Below are 16,113 nucleotides of genomic sequence, written 5' to 3' on the forward strand. Positions count from 1 at the left end.
AAACCCTATGGGGCAGTTCTACTCTATTCTATTCAGTTCTACTCTACTCAACCTACTCTATAGGGTCACTATGAGTTGGAATCCACTAGATGGCAACAGGTAACAGGTATGCACAGTCATGCATATATAGTTCTGAGCACAAGGCCTGGCTTGTAAAAACAAACAAACAAACAAAAATCAAACCCATTGCCATCAAGTCAATTCCAACTCATAGCGACCCAATAGGACACAGAGAACTGCCCCAAGAATGTAATAAATGTTGACTTCTCTCTTTCAATAGGATTCAGGCTTTTTTATATTGCTAACTTTATATAAATTCTTATACTAGGTTTTTATTTTTTTACTTTTGCTTCTTAAATTCTGAATAATAACTGAGCTTTTATAGAAAGTGACTGATTGCTAAGGTCATGTGTCACCTTGGCTGGGACATGATCCTCAGTGGCTTGGCAGTTATGATGTAGTTTGGCAGTCATATAATGATGCGATCACCTCCATGATGAGATTTGATATAGTGTGATCACCTTTATGATGGTTCTGCTATGAGTAGCCAATCAGTTGAAAGGGAGTTTCCTTAGGCGTGTGGCCTGCAACCAGTACAGGTGGACTTTCTGGCAAGGCTGGAGGGCTTTTGCTAGCTCTTGACCCTGCAGCTGGCTCCTGTTCATCTGGCCTCCAGTTCTAGGGACTTGGGTTAGCAGTTTACCTGCCATCTTCCCTGCTGATCTTGGGATTCCTCAGTCTCTGCAGCCTGTGAGCCTAGAGAAGCCTCCAGTCTGACCCATGGACTTCGGACTTTCCAACTTTTACAACTGCATGTGCCATTTCCTTGATGTAAATCTCACTATATATGTATTTATAAGATTTACTGGTTTTGCTTCTCTAGAGAACCCAGGCTAAGACAGTGACTCACCAAAAATATAGAAGACAATGGGCCAGCCCAGGGACTGACAGATGAATCCAGTCAGCAGCAGGACAATGAAGGGTCCCAGAAAAAAACCCTAATGAAAAGACACAAAGGACACCTTTGATTAATCCAGGCATCTGAAAGAAGAGACAAGGTAACCTCATGGTAGCAGTGAGCAATTTCCTGTGAAATAAATTGGTAGAGCATAATGCTGGGGAGAAGAAAAGAATACAATATTTACTTTTCTCTCTTATTTGAGATAAGAAACCTACTCCATTGAAGATAGTTTTGTCATCTTTAAAGCTAGGATGCTGGAATGGATGATTCCCAAAGCTCTTGACAGTTCAAAACACAAATGTTTCTTACAGCTGTAGGAAAGAACATGATCTAATGAGATGAAAATATGATTCAGCCATTTTGGACCCCAAGTCCCTACCTGATAGACTTATAGAGGTAAGTCTGCCTCTTTCCCCGGGAGGGGCCCATTTGACCCATATTTCATGCTGTGCTGTTCCTGCCATCCCCTGAAATTAGAAACATGATCTCTGATATTTTCCATGAATTTAAAGCCTGTTCAGTTTTTGCATTATCTCAATACCTGAGTTATGCCCTGGACTACTCGGCACAAGATGACTGAAGTTTTTCCAAGTTTAGCTGCCAGCGGTATGAACACGCTGAACAGAGAACTGAAGAATAGCCCACAGCCAACCATCTTCTTTATAGAGTATATTCCAGACACGTATCCACTAAGAATTTGTGTTAAGACTAAACCATAGTAGATGGAACTGAGGATGATCCCCTGGATTTCTGGGCTCCAATTATACACGGGATTCTGAAAGAAAAGAGGAGACACATCTAACTAGTCTGCATATGGGAGATTTACTGTTATATTCCAGGGATGTGGGGAAACTGGTCTTCTCGTTCATCCCATGTAAAGATAAAATAGCTCCCCTCTGCCCAACGTTCTTTATTATAGGGTTTTTTTATTCCTTTACAACACCGATTTTGTGCATGTGTTTACATTTTATAACTGATATCCTCAACTAATACAAAGTCCTTGTGGTCAAGGGCACCATCCGTGCCTCCAATATCTGTCACAGTGTAGACATTTAATATTTGTTGCTTGAATGTTGCCAAAGTCGTGTAAAGTACATGTAGTACTAGAAACCTAAGTTGGCATTTCCCTATTCAATATATTTACTAGTAGTCATTAGACAAAGCACACCATATATAAATTATTCTATACCAACCTTATGAATAAATATTTATATATGTATAAATTTGCATGAGTCATGTAAATGAATAAGAAATAGATGATATCCCAATAGATAAAAATGGTTGAAGGATATCAATAGCTAATTTATGAGAGAAAAAACTGAAGTGACCAATAAACATAGGTCACGGAAACATGTACAATCCCATTAATAATAAAAGAATATCTATTTTAAAGTTATGGTAGAATTTCTATGAGGAGCCCTGATAGAGCAGTGGTTAAGTGCTCAGCTGCTAACTGGAAGGTCAGTGGTTCGAACCCACAAGCTGCTTCACTGGAGAAAGATGGGGCATTCTACTTCCATAAAGATTTGCATCCTTGGAAACCCTATAGAGCAGTTCTACTGTGTCCTACAAGGTCTTTATGAGTCAGAATCCACTCAAAGGCAATGGGTTTGGGTAGAATTTCTAATTATCGGATTAAAAAGCAGTTGTCATTAAGTGGATTCCAACCCATGACCACCCTATATGTGTCAGAGTAGAACTGTGCTCCATAGGATTTTCAGTGGCTGATATTTTGGAAGTAGATCACCAAGCCTCTCTTCCAAGGTGCCACTAGGTGCACTCAAATGGCCAACCCTTTGGTTAGCAGCTGAGTTTTTTTAACAGTTACACCACCAGGGAGTCCAATGATCAGATTGGTAAATTTTAAATAGAATAATAATACACATTGTTTGGCTATGAATGAAGCCTGATTACAGAGTATCCCTCATTCATGTGTATCACCTTCTCTCTCATCTCCCGTCCTAGTCTTTTCTATATTTAGGATTCCTCACTGTGTTCTCTGTGGTGTCTATTCTTCCTTGTTTTTCTTGTTATTTGGTGCTTTGATTTTGTATCCAGTGAGTTGTTCTTCAAGTAACAAAATCAGAAAAACTGAACATGTGAAAACTTAATCGATATAGTAACCATCAGTTTTTTTCCTGAGGAATTTACCAGAGGACAAGCTTTAGCCAACCAAGGCATGATTGGGGCAATATTATCCAAAGAATTGATGGTGGGGAGAAGTGAATATGTAATTACAGAACTAAGGGAGTCCCTGGGTGATGCAGGTTAAGCACTCAACTACTAACCAAAATGCTGGAGATTCAAACCCATCCAGCAATACCTCAGAAGAAAGGCCTGGCGATGTGCTTCTGAAAGGCCACAGCCTTGAAAACCCTATGAAACCCAATGCCACTCTGCATGTGTGCAGTTGCTGTTAGTTGGAATTGACTCCACAGCAGCTGGGTTTTGGTTTATAGACATAAGACTAAAATTATGATGGTAAGAAAAGTCACAGAATTTTATGTAATTATTATATACTCTGTGTAGAAATAATTCAACTAACAAAAAGAAAGGAGACTAAAGAGGGAAAGTAGGAGGTAAAATGAGCTCTCAATAATAATTGGGAGTAAAAGGATGTCATTTAAATCATTGTTACATAAAAAAAAACAAGATGCACTACATTGCATATAGTGTGATGTCTTTAATATACAAAAGGGGTGAAAATAAGCTGTGTTTGTATTTGGCTGTAGATTCACAAATGAACACATGGAAAAGTACAGTGAAAAAACATTCCTCCATCCTCCTTTCCATTTTTTCCAGCATCTACATCTTCTGATGGATAACAACTCATTAACTTCCAGATGTAAAAATTAATAAAACATTTAAAAATATTGCATGTTCAAAACTTAAATAAAAACCAGGATGTACCTTCACCTTCACGTCTGGCTTAAAAGATTTTCCCTTTTTTCTTTTGTCCAAACTTCTCTATTCTAAAGAAACTCTAACTCCTAGAATAAACGTGGTCCATTTTACTCTTCTTCATATAGAAGGGTTCACACACAACACACACAAAGCCCTTTACAAACACTGAGGCATATTTTAATTATGGAACATGTTTATCTATATTACTATTTTCCAGGTAGATCAAGACTTGAGCTTCTTTTTCTATTTATTATTGTCTTCTCTCAAGTATGATAACATTCAATCTCTGTACAAATTAGCACAATAGGATTTTAAACTTATGATTCTGAGTAATATTTTCGATATACCTTTACGTTGTCTGGGAGCTTGTTTGCGGAGGTGTTGTATGACCCGTGTGGGTATGTGGTGTTCACCATGGCCACCATTGTGAGGTTCAGACATGTGCGTTGTGCCATTATTACAACATTACAGGAGAGTATGAGAAAAGATAATCCATAGCGAAAGGAACAAAAACCTGGAACTGGGAAGTGGAAGAGAAAGTCTCAATTGATAACACAAACTGAGGTCAAAATATAGTTTAACATAAGGAAGCATCACTCAGAAATCTGAATCCTTAGATAAAGGTTTAAAATTTTATTGTACCTATGACTTTTGAGACAATAAGACACAATAGGAAGATGCGAGACGAAATTTTAGTCCCTAAAATATAATCCTAACTAGAATGCCCCCAGAAGATTAAGCGACCCCTCCACATACTCTGAGTCATGTCAATTTTCAAAAGACTGTTTACAAATACCCTGAGTTACCCTTGGGTGCAAGTCTCCTTACAAAGACATGTTCTCTCAAGGAAACTGCTGCACTCTTCAAACTTACCAGAGTACTCTGGCTAAGAAACTTGTGTGTACACTGAAAAAAAAGGCGTTTTTAAAAATATAACCAACTTATTGAGTGAGTATAATGCTCGAGCAATCAGTATAATGTTGGCGTAAGACCAAACAAACTCATTAATGGAAAAAAAAAAAGGGGGAGTTTCGAAACAGATGCACATACATTGTCAAATGCTTATAAATAAAGGCACCAATGCAACTCAATGGGGGAAAGCAAAGTCTTTTCAATACACGAAAAGGGGACACTGAGCTTCCTTTAAGGTGATGGAAAATTTGGAGGCTACATAATAGTAATGGTTGAACAGCACAATGACTGTAATGTCACTGAACTGTGCATGTGAAAATCATTGAAATGGAAAATGTTCTGTTACATGGATATTTACCACAATAAAAACAAACAAACAAAAACATCTGTCTACAAAAAGACTTGTACAGAAATGTTTATAGCAGCTTTATTCAAAATAGCCGAATGTATGGAAAGCATGAACAGACTGTGGTACATTAACAAAATAGATATTACTCAGAATAAAAATGAAGCCGCCCCAATACACTAGGCGACCTGGATGAATTTCAACAAAAATATGCTCAGCTCAAGAAGCGAGACATGAAAGAGTAAATACTACGTGAATCTATGAAGTTCAAAAACAGGCAAAATGAATCTATGTGGCTAGATACTAGAACCGCTGTTTTCTCTGGGAGAAGAGGGAATAGACTGGAAAGGGAATGATGGGACTTTTTAAGTGATATAATGTCCTACGAATGTCCCGGGGTGGTGCACACAGTTTGCGTTCAACTACTAACTAAAGGTTGTCAATTTGACCCCACCCAGCAGCACCATGATCTGCTTCCTTGAAGATTACAGCCAAGAAAACCCTATGGAGCAGTTCTGGTCTATAATATGTGGAGTCATCATGAGTTGGAATTGACAACAGGCTTTTGGTTGGAATCCTCTTTGGGTCTTGCTTACAGATGTATGGGTTAGTCAAAACTCATCAAAAAGTGTATCTGACAGTGATGTATTTTATTTTATGGAATTATACCTCAATAAAAATTAAAAATTTATTGAGAATCTATGATCACATATCAGATTGCCATGAATCCAAAGGTTTCACGGCACATTTGTTGTTAAGGAGACAACAAAGAAAAGAAAAGCTATATTGTTACAACCCAATGAGGGACAATTTGACATCTTTTTCATTATTGTTTTGGCTGGTATAGAGAAATGAATATGACTTTTAAATATTGATGCTATACCCAAAAATCTTGCCAAAACTTACTATTATTTCTAAAAACACATCTGTTAATTTGGGGAGGTTTCCTATATAAAAAATCCACTGCCATTGAGTGTATTCTGACTCATAGTGACCCTATAGGACAGTGTAGAATTGCCCCATAGAGTTTCCCAGGAGCACCTGGTGGATTCAAACTGCTGGCCTTTTGGTTTAACCACTGCACCACCAGGGTTTCCAGTTTCCTGTATAGGCAGGATACGAATGATGATGATTTTATTTCTTCCTTTCCAATCCTTATATTTTTCGTTACATTTTCTCATTGGATCAGAACCGTCCATGCACTGCTTATTGCAGCAAGCATTCCTGGCTTTACACAGAGTGATTCTGATGTTTCTACATTTTGGATGTTTAATGTTTTGTTGTAGGTATACTTTATAAAGTATATTTGTTTTCTATTGCTATATAACCAATTATCGCAAATTTAGCAACTTAAAACAACACCCAACTACCTATATGAGCTTATAAACGGATCCTGCCCTAGATTCTCCAGAAGAGAAGTCATTCTGGCCAATCCCTAAATTTTAACTTTTCAGAACCTGAGCAGAGAACCCAGCCCACTATGCCTGTGCTTCTGAGCTACAGAGTAGTGAGCTCAGGTTCTGAAAAGTTGAAATCAAGGGATTGGCCAGAATGACTTCTCTTCTGGAGAATCTAGGGAAGAATCCGTTTATAAGCTCATATAGGTAGTTGGGAGAATTCTGTTTTCTGCAAATGTAAGACCGAAGTCTCCATTTTTCTGCTGACTATCTACCTAGAGCTGCTCTCATCTCCTAGAGGCTGTTCACATTATTTGTCATGTGACTTCCCTTTACCTCCAAAGCCAACAATGGACCATCTCCCTTGTGTAAAGTCCCTCTTATGCTTCGAATTTCTTTAACTACTTTGTCTGTGACCTCTAGACCTAGGTTTGAAGGGCTCATGTGATTAGATTAAACCAGCTGGATAATTTCCAAATTTTCAAGTCAACTGATTTGAGACCATTATTATAGCTGCAAAATCCCTTCAAGCACCACCTAGATTAGGGTTTGATTGATATTGTGGATTGAATTGTGTCCTAAAAAAAATGTGTTGTAAATCCTTACCTCCATGCCTGTGGTTATAATCTCATTTGGGCATGAGTTTTCTTTGTTACGTTAACGAGGCAAGGTTAGTGGCTGTTGTATCTTGAGTCAGTCTCTTTTGAGATATAAAAGAGACTTAAAAAGCAAGCAGAGGAGAGATCAGCTAAGACAGATGCCAAGACACACGGAGATCTCCAAGGAACCAGGAAGCAGAAGCTGAAGAAACAAGGACCTTCCTCCAGAGCCAACAGAGAGAGAAAGGCTTCTCCTAGAGCCGGTGCTCTTAATTTGGACTTCTAGCCTCCTAATCTGTGAGAAAATAAATTCCTGTTGTTAAGACCATTCACTTGTGGTATTTCTGTTATAGCAGCACTAGATAACTAAAACAACTGAATAACAGGGAGAAGATGTATGCACACAAGGGGCTAGGTATCACGGGGGAACTCTTAGAATTCTGCCTACCACAGTCCACCCTCTGGTCCTCAAAGATTCTTGCTCACTCTACATGCAAAGTACATGTACCCTATCTCAATCTCCCTAAAAGTCTCATCTCCTTGCAGTACCGGCACAAGTCCAAACATCATCGTACTCTCATTAGCTCAAAGGCCAAAATTTCATCATCTAAATCATCTATACTAGGGGCAACCTAGGCTCCTCCTGGGAGAAATCCATCCTAGGGCATAATTTTTCTCCAGCTATGGACTTAGGAAACTAAAGAGACAAAGTATGTGCCTCAACACTCCCAACACAATCAGGGGAAATGCATAGGATAACAACTACAGACATTCAATTCAGAAAGGGTGAAATGGAGGATAGAAGGTAGTCATTGATCCATAAGAGTTTTGAAGCCCAACCAGACGAAATGTTGAGTTTTTCTTGAGACCTGAGAATAAACCTGTGTGTCTTTTGGCTCTGCCTTCTGGGCAGCTCTTTCCTGAAAAGGACTGGAAGAACTTACTAATGAAGATCAAAGACCACAGCCTTCAGTATGGATTGCACCTCAACATAAAGAAAACAAAAATCCTCACAACTGGACCAATGAGCAACATCATGATAAATGGAGAAAAGATTGCAGTTGTCAAGAATTTCATTTTACCTGTATCCACAATCAACAGCCAGGGAAGCAGCAGTCAAGAAATCAAAAGATGCATTGCATTGGGTAAATCTGCTGCAAAGGACCTCTTTAAAGTGTTGAAAAGAAGGGATGTCACCTTGAAGACTAGGTTGTGCCTGACCCAAGCCATGGTATTTTCAATTGCATCATATGCATATGAAAGCTGGACAATGAATAAGGAAGACTGAAGAAGAATTGACGCCTTTGAATTGCGGTGTTGGTGAAGAACATTGAATATACCATGGACTGCCAAAAGAACAAGCAAGTCTGTCTTTGGAGAAGTAAAGCCAGAATGCTCCTTAGAAGCAAGGATGACTAGACTGCGTCTTACACACTTTAGACATCTTGTCAGGAGGGCTCAGTCCCTGCAGAAGGACATCATGCTTGGCAAAGTACAGGGTCAGTGGAAAAGAGGAAGACCCTCAACGAGGTGGATTGACACAGTGGCTGTAACAAAGAGCTATGTTACAAGCATAACAACGATCGTAAGGATGGCACAGGACCGAGCAGTGTTTTGTTCTGTTGTGCATAGGGTCGCTGTAAGTCGGAACCGACTTGATGGCAACTAACAACATCTTAGAATTATGCCTACAACACATTCATAGTTAACTAAGAGTGCTTATTGTGAATAAGTGTTAAATTAATTTAAAAGATTTTTTAAATCTATTGAGATGATCTCATAGGTTTTTTTTTATTATTAATTGATATTGAATGACATTTATATGTTTTCCAGTATTAAACCTCTCTTTCATTCTTGGGATGCACTGATCTCAGTTTTGTTGTTTGTTTTTTAATGTTTTCATAACTGTTAGGTTTGTCTTACTATTACGTTCTTTAGAATTTTTGAATCTTTATTCATGATACTTTGTAGTACTACTAACTTTTCTGTATATGTTTGAAACTTTTACTTCTGTTTCTATTGAATTGAATTTTTATATATTCCTGTTGAAATTAATTTTATATCATTATGCAAAATTCTTGAAGATTATTTGAAGTACTGTAATTTTTTAACAAATTAGATGTCTATAAATAAGTGCTTATTTAAATAAATTATAACATATCTATATCAAACATGTGCAGCTCAAAAAAAAATACTGAGGAAGCTCTTTATGTATAAATGTGGAAAACTCTCTCAGATGTACTGTTAAGTGAAAAAAGGCTTCAGTACTTGTCAATTTAGTTGGCTAGTTTTCTAGACTGCCTCCTACTGAAAACAGATAAGCATATTAGACAAATTATATTTAAAGTAAACCATTCCATTAAAAGCATGAAAAGAGGAACTGTTCAGATGAACTATTCAGGACAAGTGCTTTGTGAAGATAGGATCCTCAAGACATAAGCTGAGAGCTTACAGCCATGGCTGCCTGTCAGCTTGTGCTGATCCCACAGGGTGAGAACCCCTGGAACCTGCTGCTTCAGTGGCTGATAAGTCGCAGACCTGAGCTTGGCGGGGTATGAGGAGTTGAAATGTGGCAGCCAGGTGCTGTGAGATGTTGGCTACCAGTTTGACATCTGCTTCACCTCAGTGCAGAACAGTGCAATCCGGATCCTCTGGACGGTGCTGGATGCCATTGACCAGATGCGGCAGCCAGTAGTGAGGACCTGGCACCTCAATGAGCAGCACTATAGGGGTCTGACTGGCCTCAATAAAGCAGAAGCTGCTGCCAAGCCCAGTGAGGCCTAGGTAAAGATCTGGAGGTGCTCCTCTGATGTCCCACCACTGCCAATGGAACCTGACCACCCCTTCTATTGCAACATCACTAAGAATGGTAGGTATGCAGACCTCACTGAAGACCAGTTACCTTCCTATGAGAATCTGAAGGACACTATTGCTTGAGCCCTACTCTTTTGGAATGAAGAAATAGTTCCTCAGATCAAGAAGGAGAAACAGGTACCGATTGCAGCACATGGTAACAGCCTTCGGGACATCATCAAACATTTGGAGGGTCTTTCTGGACAGGCTATCGTGGAGTTGAACCTGCCCTACCATCAGTAAAGCCATGGAAGCAGTGGATGCCCAGGGCAAGGCCAAGAAGCGAAGGCAAGTAGGCAGACTGCTATTCCAAGGAACACCCACCTGCCCATCCCATTCCTCTGCACTGCTCCCTGCACATGTTATGCAGACCACACCTGTAGGCATCTTAAGTTGTAGCTGCAGGTAGGGGACCGGTAGATCCCATTTCAGCCATTTTGTCTTCCGTACTCTCTCCTTTCATACAGTCTAATGAAAATGGCACCTCTGGGGCATGGCCCTCAGTCCAGGGCCTAGGGAAGACTCCTGTCATCCAAAAGAGGTAGCAACTCTGGGGTTTTTGCTAGTGGTTTGTTTACTAAAGGTCTACTTGAGTAGGGGGTAGGGAGGAACCATGCTAGGTATGACCAATAAGGGGAAGCAAAAAAAAAAAAAAGCCTATTCCTATTGCCAGGAGCCAGTGGTCCTGTACTTCTGTATTCAGGTCACTGTCTGGGGCACTCTAGTCATTCCAGTGGAAGATGAATGCAACTGACATGGTGATTTAAAAAAAAAAAAAAAAAAAACCCTGTTTCCTATCTGATCCCAGAGAAGCTGGCTCCAGAAGTTGGCATCAACCCTGAATGTTTGTTTATGTGTTGCATTTTCTTTTACAAAAAGAAAAAATACACGTAAATAAGAAAAAAACAAAAACCTTTCTGGGGTTTCTAGTGGCAGCTGAAACAATAGTATCACGTATAATCATCAGAAAATAAGTCATTCTACACACCCTGTGGATAGGTTTCTTGACTTCTAAGGGGTAGGAGTTCATCCTGCTGTGTATTTTAGATTCCTCCCCTGCCTTACAGGTTTGTGGCAGTGAAATGCCTATTTGATCATAACTAAATGTGTCTTTTCACTCAGTCTGATTTCTGAAGCATGTTCTAGTTGCTTGACCCTGCCACCTGGGCCCAGTACTCAGTTTGAGCATAACTGTAATGAGTCGGAATAGACTCGAAGGCACTGGGTTTTTTATTTGGGTACTAAATCTTTTTTCCTGATCAGTATAATAAAGGACTGATATGCAATTAAGAAAAAAAAAAAAAAAGACATAAGCTGAGTATCGAAAGCTTGTTTTTTCCCTGAGAACATTTGGTCTCAGGTTTTTTGGCTTCTCAGGGCTTGGGTAGAACAGGACCCTGACAAAAGAGAAATACACTTCCCAAGAATACTGAGATACCAGTGACTTACTAGGTCAGTGATGGGTGAAGGATCGCTCCCCAAGCCTTGCCAGGGACTGTTAGAAATATTTGCCATGTGTTAACCTTAGCCTGAGCAGAAGGAAGGAAGGAAGAAAACAGTGCCCCTGGGGAACTTTAATCACCAGTCAACCCTTGCTTTCATTTTCAGTCTAAACTCACTGTACTTGGGTTATCTAAAAAAATCTCAAAAAAAAAATTAAAAGTATTTTAAACCAAGACATTTGTTTAAAGCAGAAACCACACGTGCCTGCCCACACATGCACATACACACATACATATTCAGGATGGTTTGATCAAAAGCTTCATAAACACCATCTTAAAATCAAAAGGGAAATAAATACACCTGAAAAGCTAACAGAAACACTGTGAGAACCCCTGGAGGAGAGAAGAAGGCCATGACCTAGAGGGGAACCGAACCAAACCGAACCGAACCCAGTGCCGTTAAGTTGATTCCGACTCCTAGCGACCCTATAGGACAGAGTAGAGCTGCCCCAAGGAGCACCTGGCAGATTCGAACTGCCGACCTTTTGGTTAGCAGCTGTAGCACTTAACCACTACCCACCAGAGTTTCCACCTAGAGGAGAAAAGGGAAGAAATTCCAATATGGGCAGAGGTTGTTGTGATGAAGTAACAACCTAAGAGTGATCTTTTGAGTTTTGCTCATTTTTCTCTTCCACATTGCTCCAAGAAGACCATGAATTACTTCTATGTAAGTCTTGATATAAAATAAAAGCACAAGAGGAATTGTATTGGTCTTTGTGACCGGGACTCTGCTCATTGTTCTTGTGAGGCTGCTGAGGATGTAGATGGCATGTTTGGTGAGGTGATATAGTTCACCTGGCTGTGGGTGCAGGAGGTGCTCTCCCTGGTCTTTGGATGGGATGTTGTGTGTGTGCTCCACAGCTTGCTAGATGGTCTGGGCAAAAGTGCTCAGAAGGGAAAGACAATATACAATATAGGGGAAGTCACCAAGACTTGACCAAGGTAAAGGCATAGAAGTTTCCTAGACACATCCAATTTGAGGTACTGAGTTGCTGGGGCTGAAGGCTGGGGTCCATGGTTTGGGGAACATCTAGGTCAAGTGACATAACACAGTTCATAAAGAAAACGTTCTATATTCTACTCCAGTGAGTAGTGTCTGGGGCCTTAAAAGCTTGCAAGTGGACATCTAAGATACAGCTATAGATCCCATCCTGTCCCAGAGCAAAGGAGAATGAAGAAAACTAAAGACACAAGGAAAATACTAGCCCAAAGGACTAAAAGACCACATGAACCAGAGCCTCCACCAGCCTGAGCCCAGAAGAACTAGGTGGTGCCGGGCTACCGCCACTGACCACTCTGACAGGGATCACAACAGAGTCGCAGACAAAGTGGGAGAAAAATGTAGGACAAAATTCAAATTCACAAAAAAAGACAGACTTACTGGCCTGACAAAGACTGGAGGAATCCCTGAGACTGTGACCCCCTAAACACTGCTAACTCAGAATTAAAAGCACTCCCAAAGTCCAGTTTTCAAAGACTAAACAGGATTATAAAACCAAAAAAAATAACACACGAGTAATGTTCTTCTTAGTTCAATCAAGTATATGAGACCAAATGAGCAACTCCTGCCCAAAAGCAAGACAAGAAGGCAGGAAGGGACAAATGGATATAGGGAACCCGGGGTGGATAGGGGGAGAGTGATGGCACATTGCGGGAATTGCAAACGATGTCACAAAACAATATGCATATAAATTTTTGAATGAGAAACTAACTTGAGATGAACATTTTCACTAAAGCTCAATAAAAAATAAATAAATAAAGACGTGTTCATCAAAAAAGAAAAGGAATTCTAAAGCTCTTGGGGCCTGAATAACAGCAAGGCACACTATGTCAAACTCGTAAGTACAGTTAGACCATAATGTGTGTCTCCAAACATATTTATTGGAAAAGAAAAGAGAACTCAAAAACTTGGAAAATGAGCAAAGGGAGAAACTCAAAGAACAAAAAAAGAGGGGAAATGTTAAGTATATGGACAGAAATCAATATAGAAAAAATGTATATGCATAAAAGCATATATATACATACATGTGTAATTTTGTGTGTAAATTTGAAAACACAAGTAAAATGGAAAATTTTTAAATATCAAAATAATTGCATACCAAAACTGATAGAAAAAGAAATACACAATGACTAACTTTTATTTAAATCCTAAAAGTAAACAATCATTTGCCTGACTCCTTCTTCTGCAGCGATTCTGTCCCCCATGACATGTACACAGCTTTGAACCAATAGTAATAATTCCTTGTTGTCCTTCCCCTGTCCTGCTTAAAATAAACAGTTTCTCTACAAAGATGTTCAGAGAATATCCGACTGTTGACATTATTGTCGAAAGATGCAAGGACACAAGAACATTTATCCTGACTCATTTCCATCTACTAATCTGTCTTCTTCTGCTTGAGATGGAACCAAAATAGCCTATTTCCTTTTGATATTCTCTGCCAAATGATAAACTGACAATTGTACAAGAATGGAATAGCTTGAGATACATTATAAGCAACCAAGTTACATGGATACTTTTTATTTAAGGATGCTATGATAGAAAACTATAACAAAACTGGGTTATTTATTTTTCTTCCTTTTCTGATCAAACCCTTGATATGTTTTTCATGGCTAATCCTCTTACATGAACTCTATGATGTCATGTTTAAGAAGAAGCCTTAAATAAAACCTCTGTGACGGAATAGAGAGAATAAAGTGCTACCTTTCTTGGGAGGAAGCTGGTTATCCATTTGTATACAGGGCTGCAGTTGCTTCTTTTCTTGCTGAAGGGTTGGGTCTCTATCCACTAAGAGTGCAAAACACACTGATATCAGCATAATATAGGAAAGAAACTGACCAGACACCACCCAGTACTGCTCTCTGATTTAAAACATGCATCAGAGGAAAACTTGCTTCACCCTGTAAGTGTCAAACAACCCTATTATGTCCTCCCTTTTGTATTTCCTTTTAAGATTCTTTTGCTTGCTTAAAAATATACAGAAAACAAATAAAAAACGCTGCCAATCCAGAAATCTATATTCAGTGAAAATATCCCTCAAAAGTGAAAAAGAAATAAAGATTTTATCAAATAAACAAAAACTGAGAGAATTCATTGCCAGTAGACCTGCCCTTGAAGGAATACTAAAATTTCTTCAGGCAGGTAGAAAATTCGATAGGCCAAAAACTTGGCTGTACAGGAAGAAAGGAAGAACATTGAAAACGGAATAAATAAAGGTAAAATAAATAAATTCTTTTATTTTTTTTGGCCCTTGTTTTATTCTCATGCACACCACCACATATACCACACACCAGTCATTCACATATATGCATACACCCACCACACACATACAGTTAGCCTTTGACTTATGACCAGGTCCCATTCCGACTACTCTGTCATAAGCTGGTTCCGAGGTAAGTTGAATGTCTCTGTCTCTCTTTCTGGCTCTCTCTCTCTTTTTTTTTTTTTCAGTTCTCAGAGCCTGCTATATGGCAGCGTTTTGAACAATGAAATATCCAACATCTGTGAGTGAACATCTGAGAATGATAATAACATCAGCAAATTACTCGCTGCAACATCATATGTAGTACGTGTTACTAACGATAAGGTGTGCAAGAAAAAGAAAAAAGATGGCCATAAGTGCGGTTTGTCATAACTCAAATATGTCATAAGTCAGGAACTACCTGTATGGCACACAGCACACATCACAGGCACATACATATACTCTACACACAAAACACATATGCACCATATCACACACACAACAGCACACATATCACAGACACACTTAAATATACACTACCACATACACCACAGACACACCACAACATTCACAGATACACAAGCACCACACACCACACACACACAAACACGCACGCACACTTTTTTTCTTGGACAGCCAAACAACCCTTTGCTTCACACCAATCTATTGGAATTTGTTCTTTCTTCTCTCCCTTATGAAAAGCCTCTAAAGAAAGGTATGTCTATTTTTTTTTTCCAAAATATCCTCAAATTGCTAAATAAACTGAGAAAAAAAAAATACCTTTGATAAAATCCCTGCCACAGAAGACTCCCTTATTTTCCTCTGGGAAATTAATTAATTGTTAATTTCACTTCATAAGCAGTAAGACTAACCTGATTCAAGACAGAAAAGAGATTCCTTCTTCCTCTGAAGATTTTTCTCTCAACTTTACAAAATATCTATCTCCTGGATTTACTAGTTTAGCCCTTTAAATCCTTCATGATATCACTTGACCTCACCAAGTCAAAGTTAAAAGCTTAATTTTTAACTTCACTTTAACCCTGCCTTGAGTCTAGAAATCATAAGATGGACTAGACCCTGGGAATCTGCAGTAATTTCATGGCCACGTTAAACTGAGACCTATAGTATCTCTCCCTGCCTGTATCTCTCCCTGCCTGTTCCGTAAGTGTTCCCAGGGTTTTCTGTTGCGGATAGCTCTAGGTATATAACGCTATTCTGACATGAAATGGTATGGATTTCTAAATGATCTATTAGTTTTTTCCTCTTTCGTTCCTCTCTTTTCTTCCTTCCCTCTTTCCCTCAACTCTTCTTTCCTTTCTCTGCTTCTTCCTCCTTCCCCTCCATCCCCTTCTTCTCCCCTTCTCTTCTCTCCCTCTCTCTTTCAAGGGTCACATCTGTCT

The 16,113-nt window shown here is 39.2% G+C and overlaps 1 protein-coding gene and 1 pseudogene across 1 annotated transcript in view; one reads left to right on the forward strand and one right to left on the reverse strand.

Annotated features, from left to right (window-relative positions):
* Nucleotides 1-14,203, reverse strand: part of SLC17A1 (solute carrier family 17 member 1) — a 37,696-nt gene extending 23,493 nt beyond the window's left edge. Inside the window, 5 exon segments of the mRNA XM_049885236.1 lie at nt 907-999; nt 1,343-1,428; nt 1,503-1,736; nt 4,213-4,385; nt 14,176-14,203. Coding sequence (XP_049741193.1) covers nt 907-999; nt 1,343-1,428; nt 1,503-1,736; nt 4,213-4,385; nt 14,176-14,203 — 614 coding nt within the window.
* On the forward strand, nt 9,576-10,215 carry LOC126057221 (phosphoglycerate mutase 1-like; annotated as a pseudogene).
* Nucleotides 14,204-16,113: the final 1,910 nt, after the last annotated feature.

This window comes from Elephas maximus, chromosome 1, assembly GCF_024166365.1.
Source record: "Elephas maximus indicus isolate mEleMax1 chromosome 1, mEleMax1 primary haplotype, whole genome shotgun sequence".
NCBI classification, from domain to species: Eukaryota; Metazoa; Chordata; class Mammalia; order Proboscidea; family Elephantidae; genus Elephas; species Elephas maximus.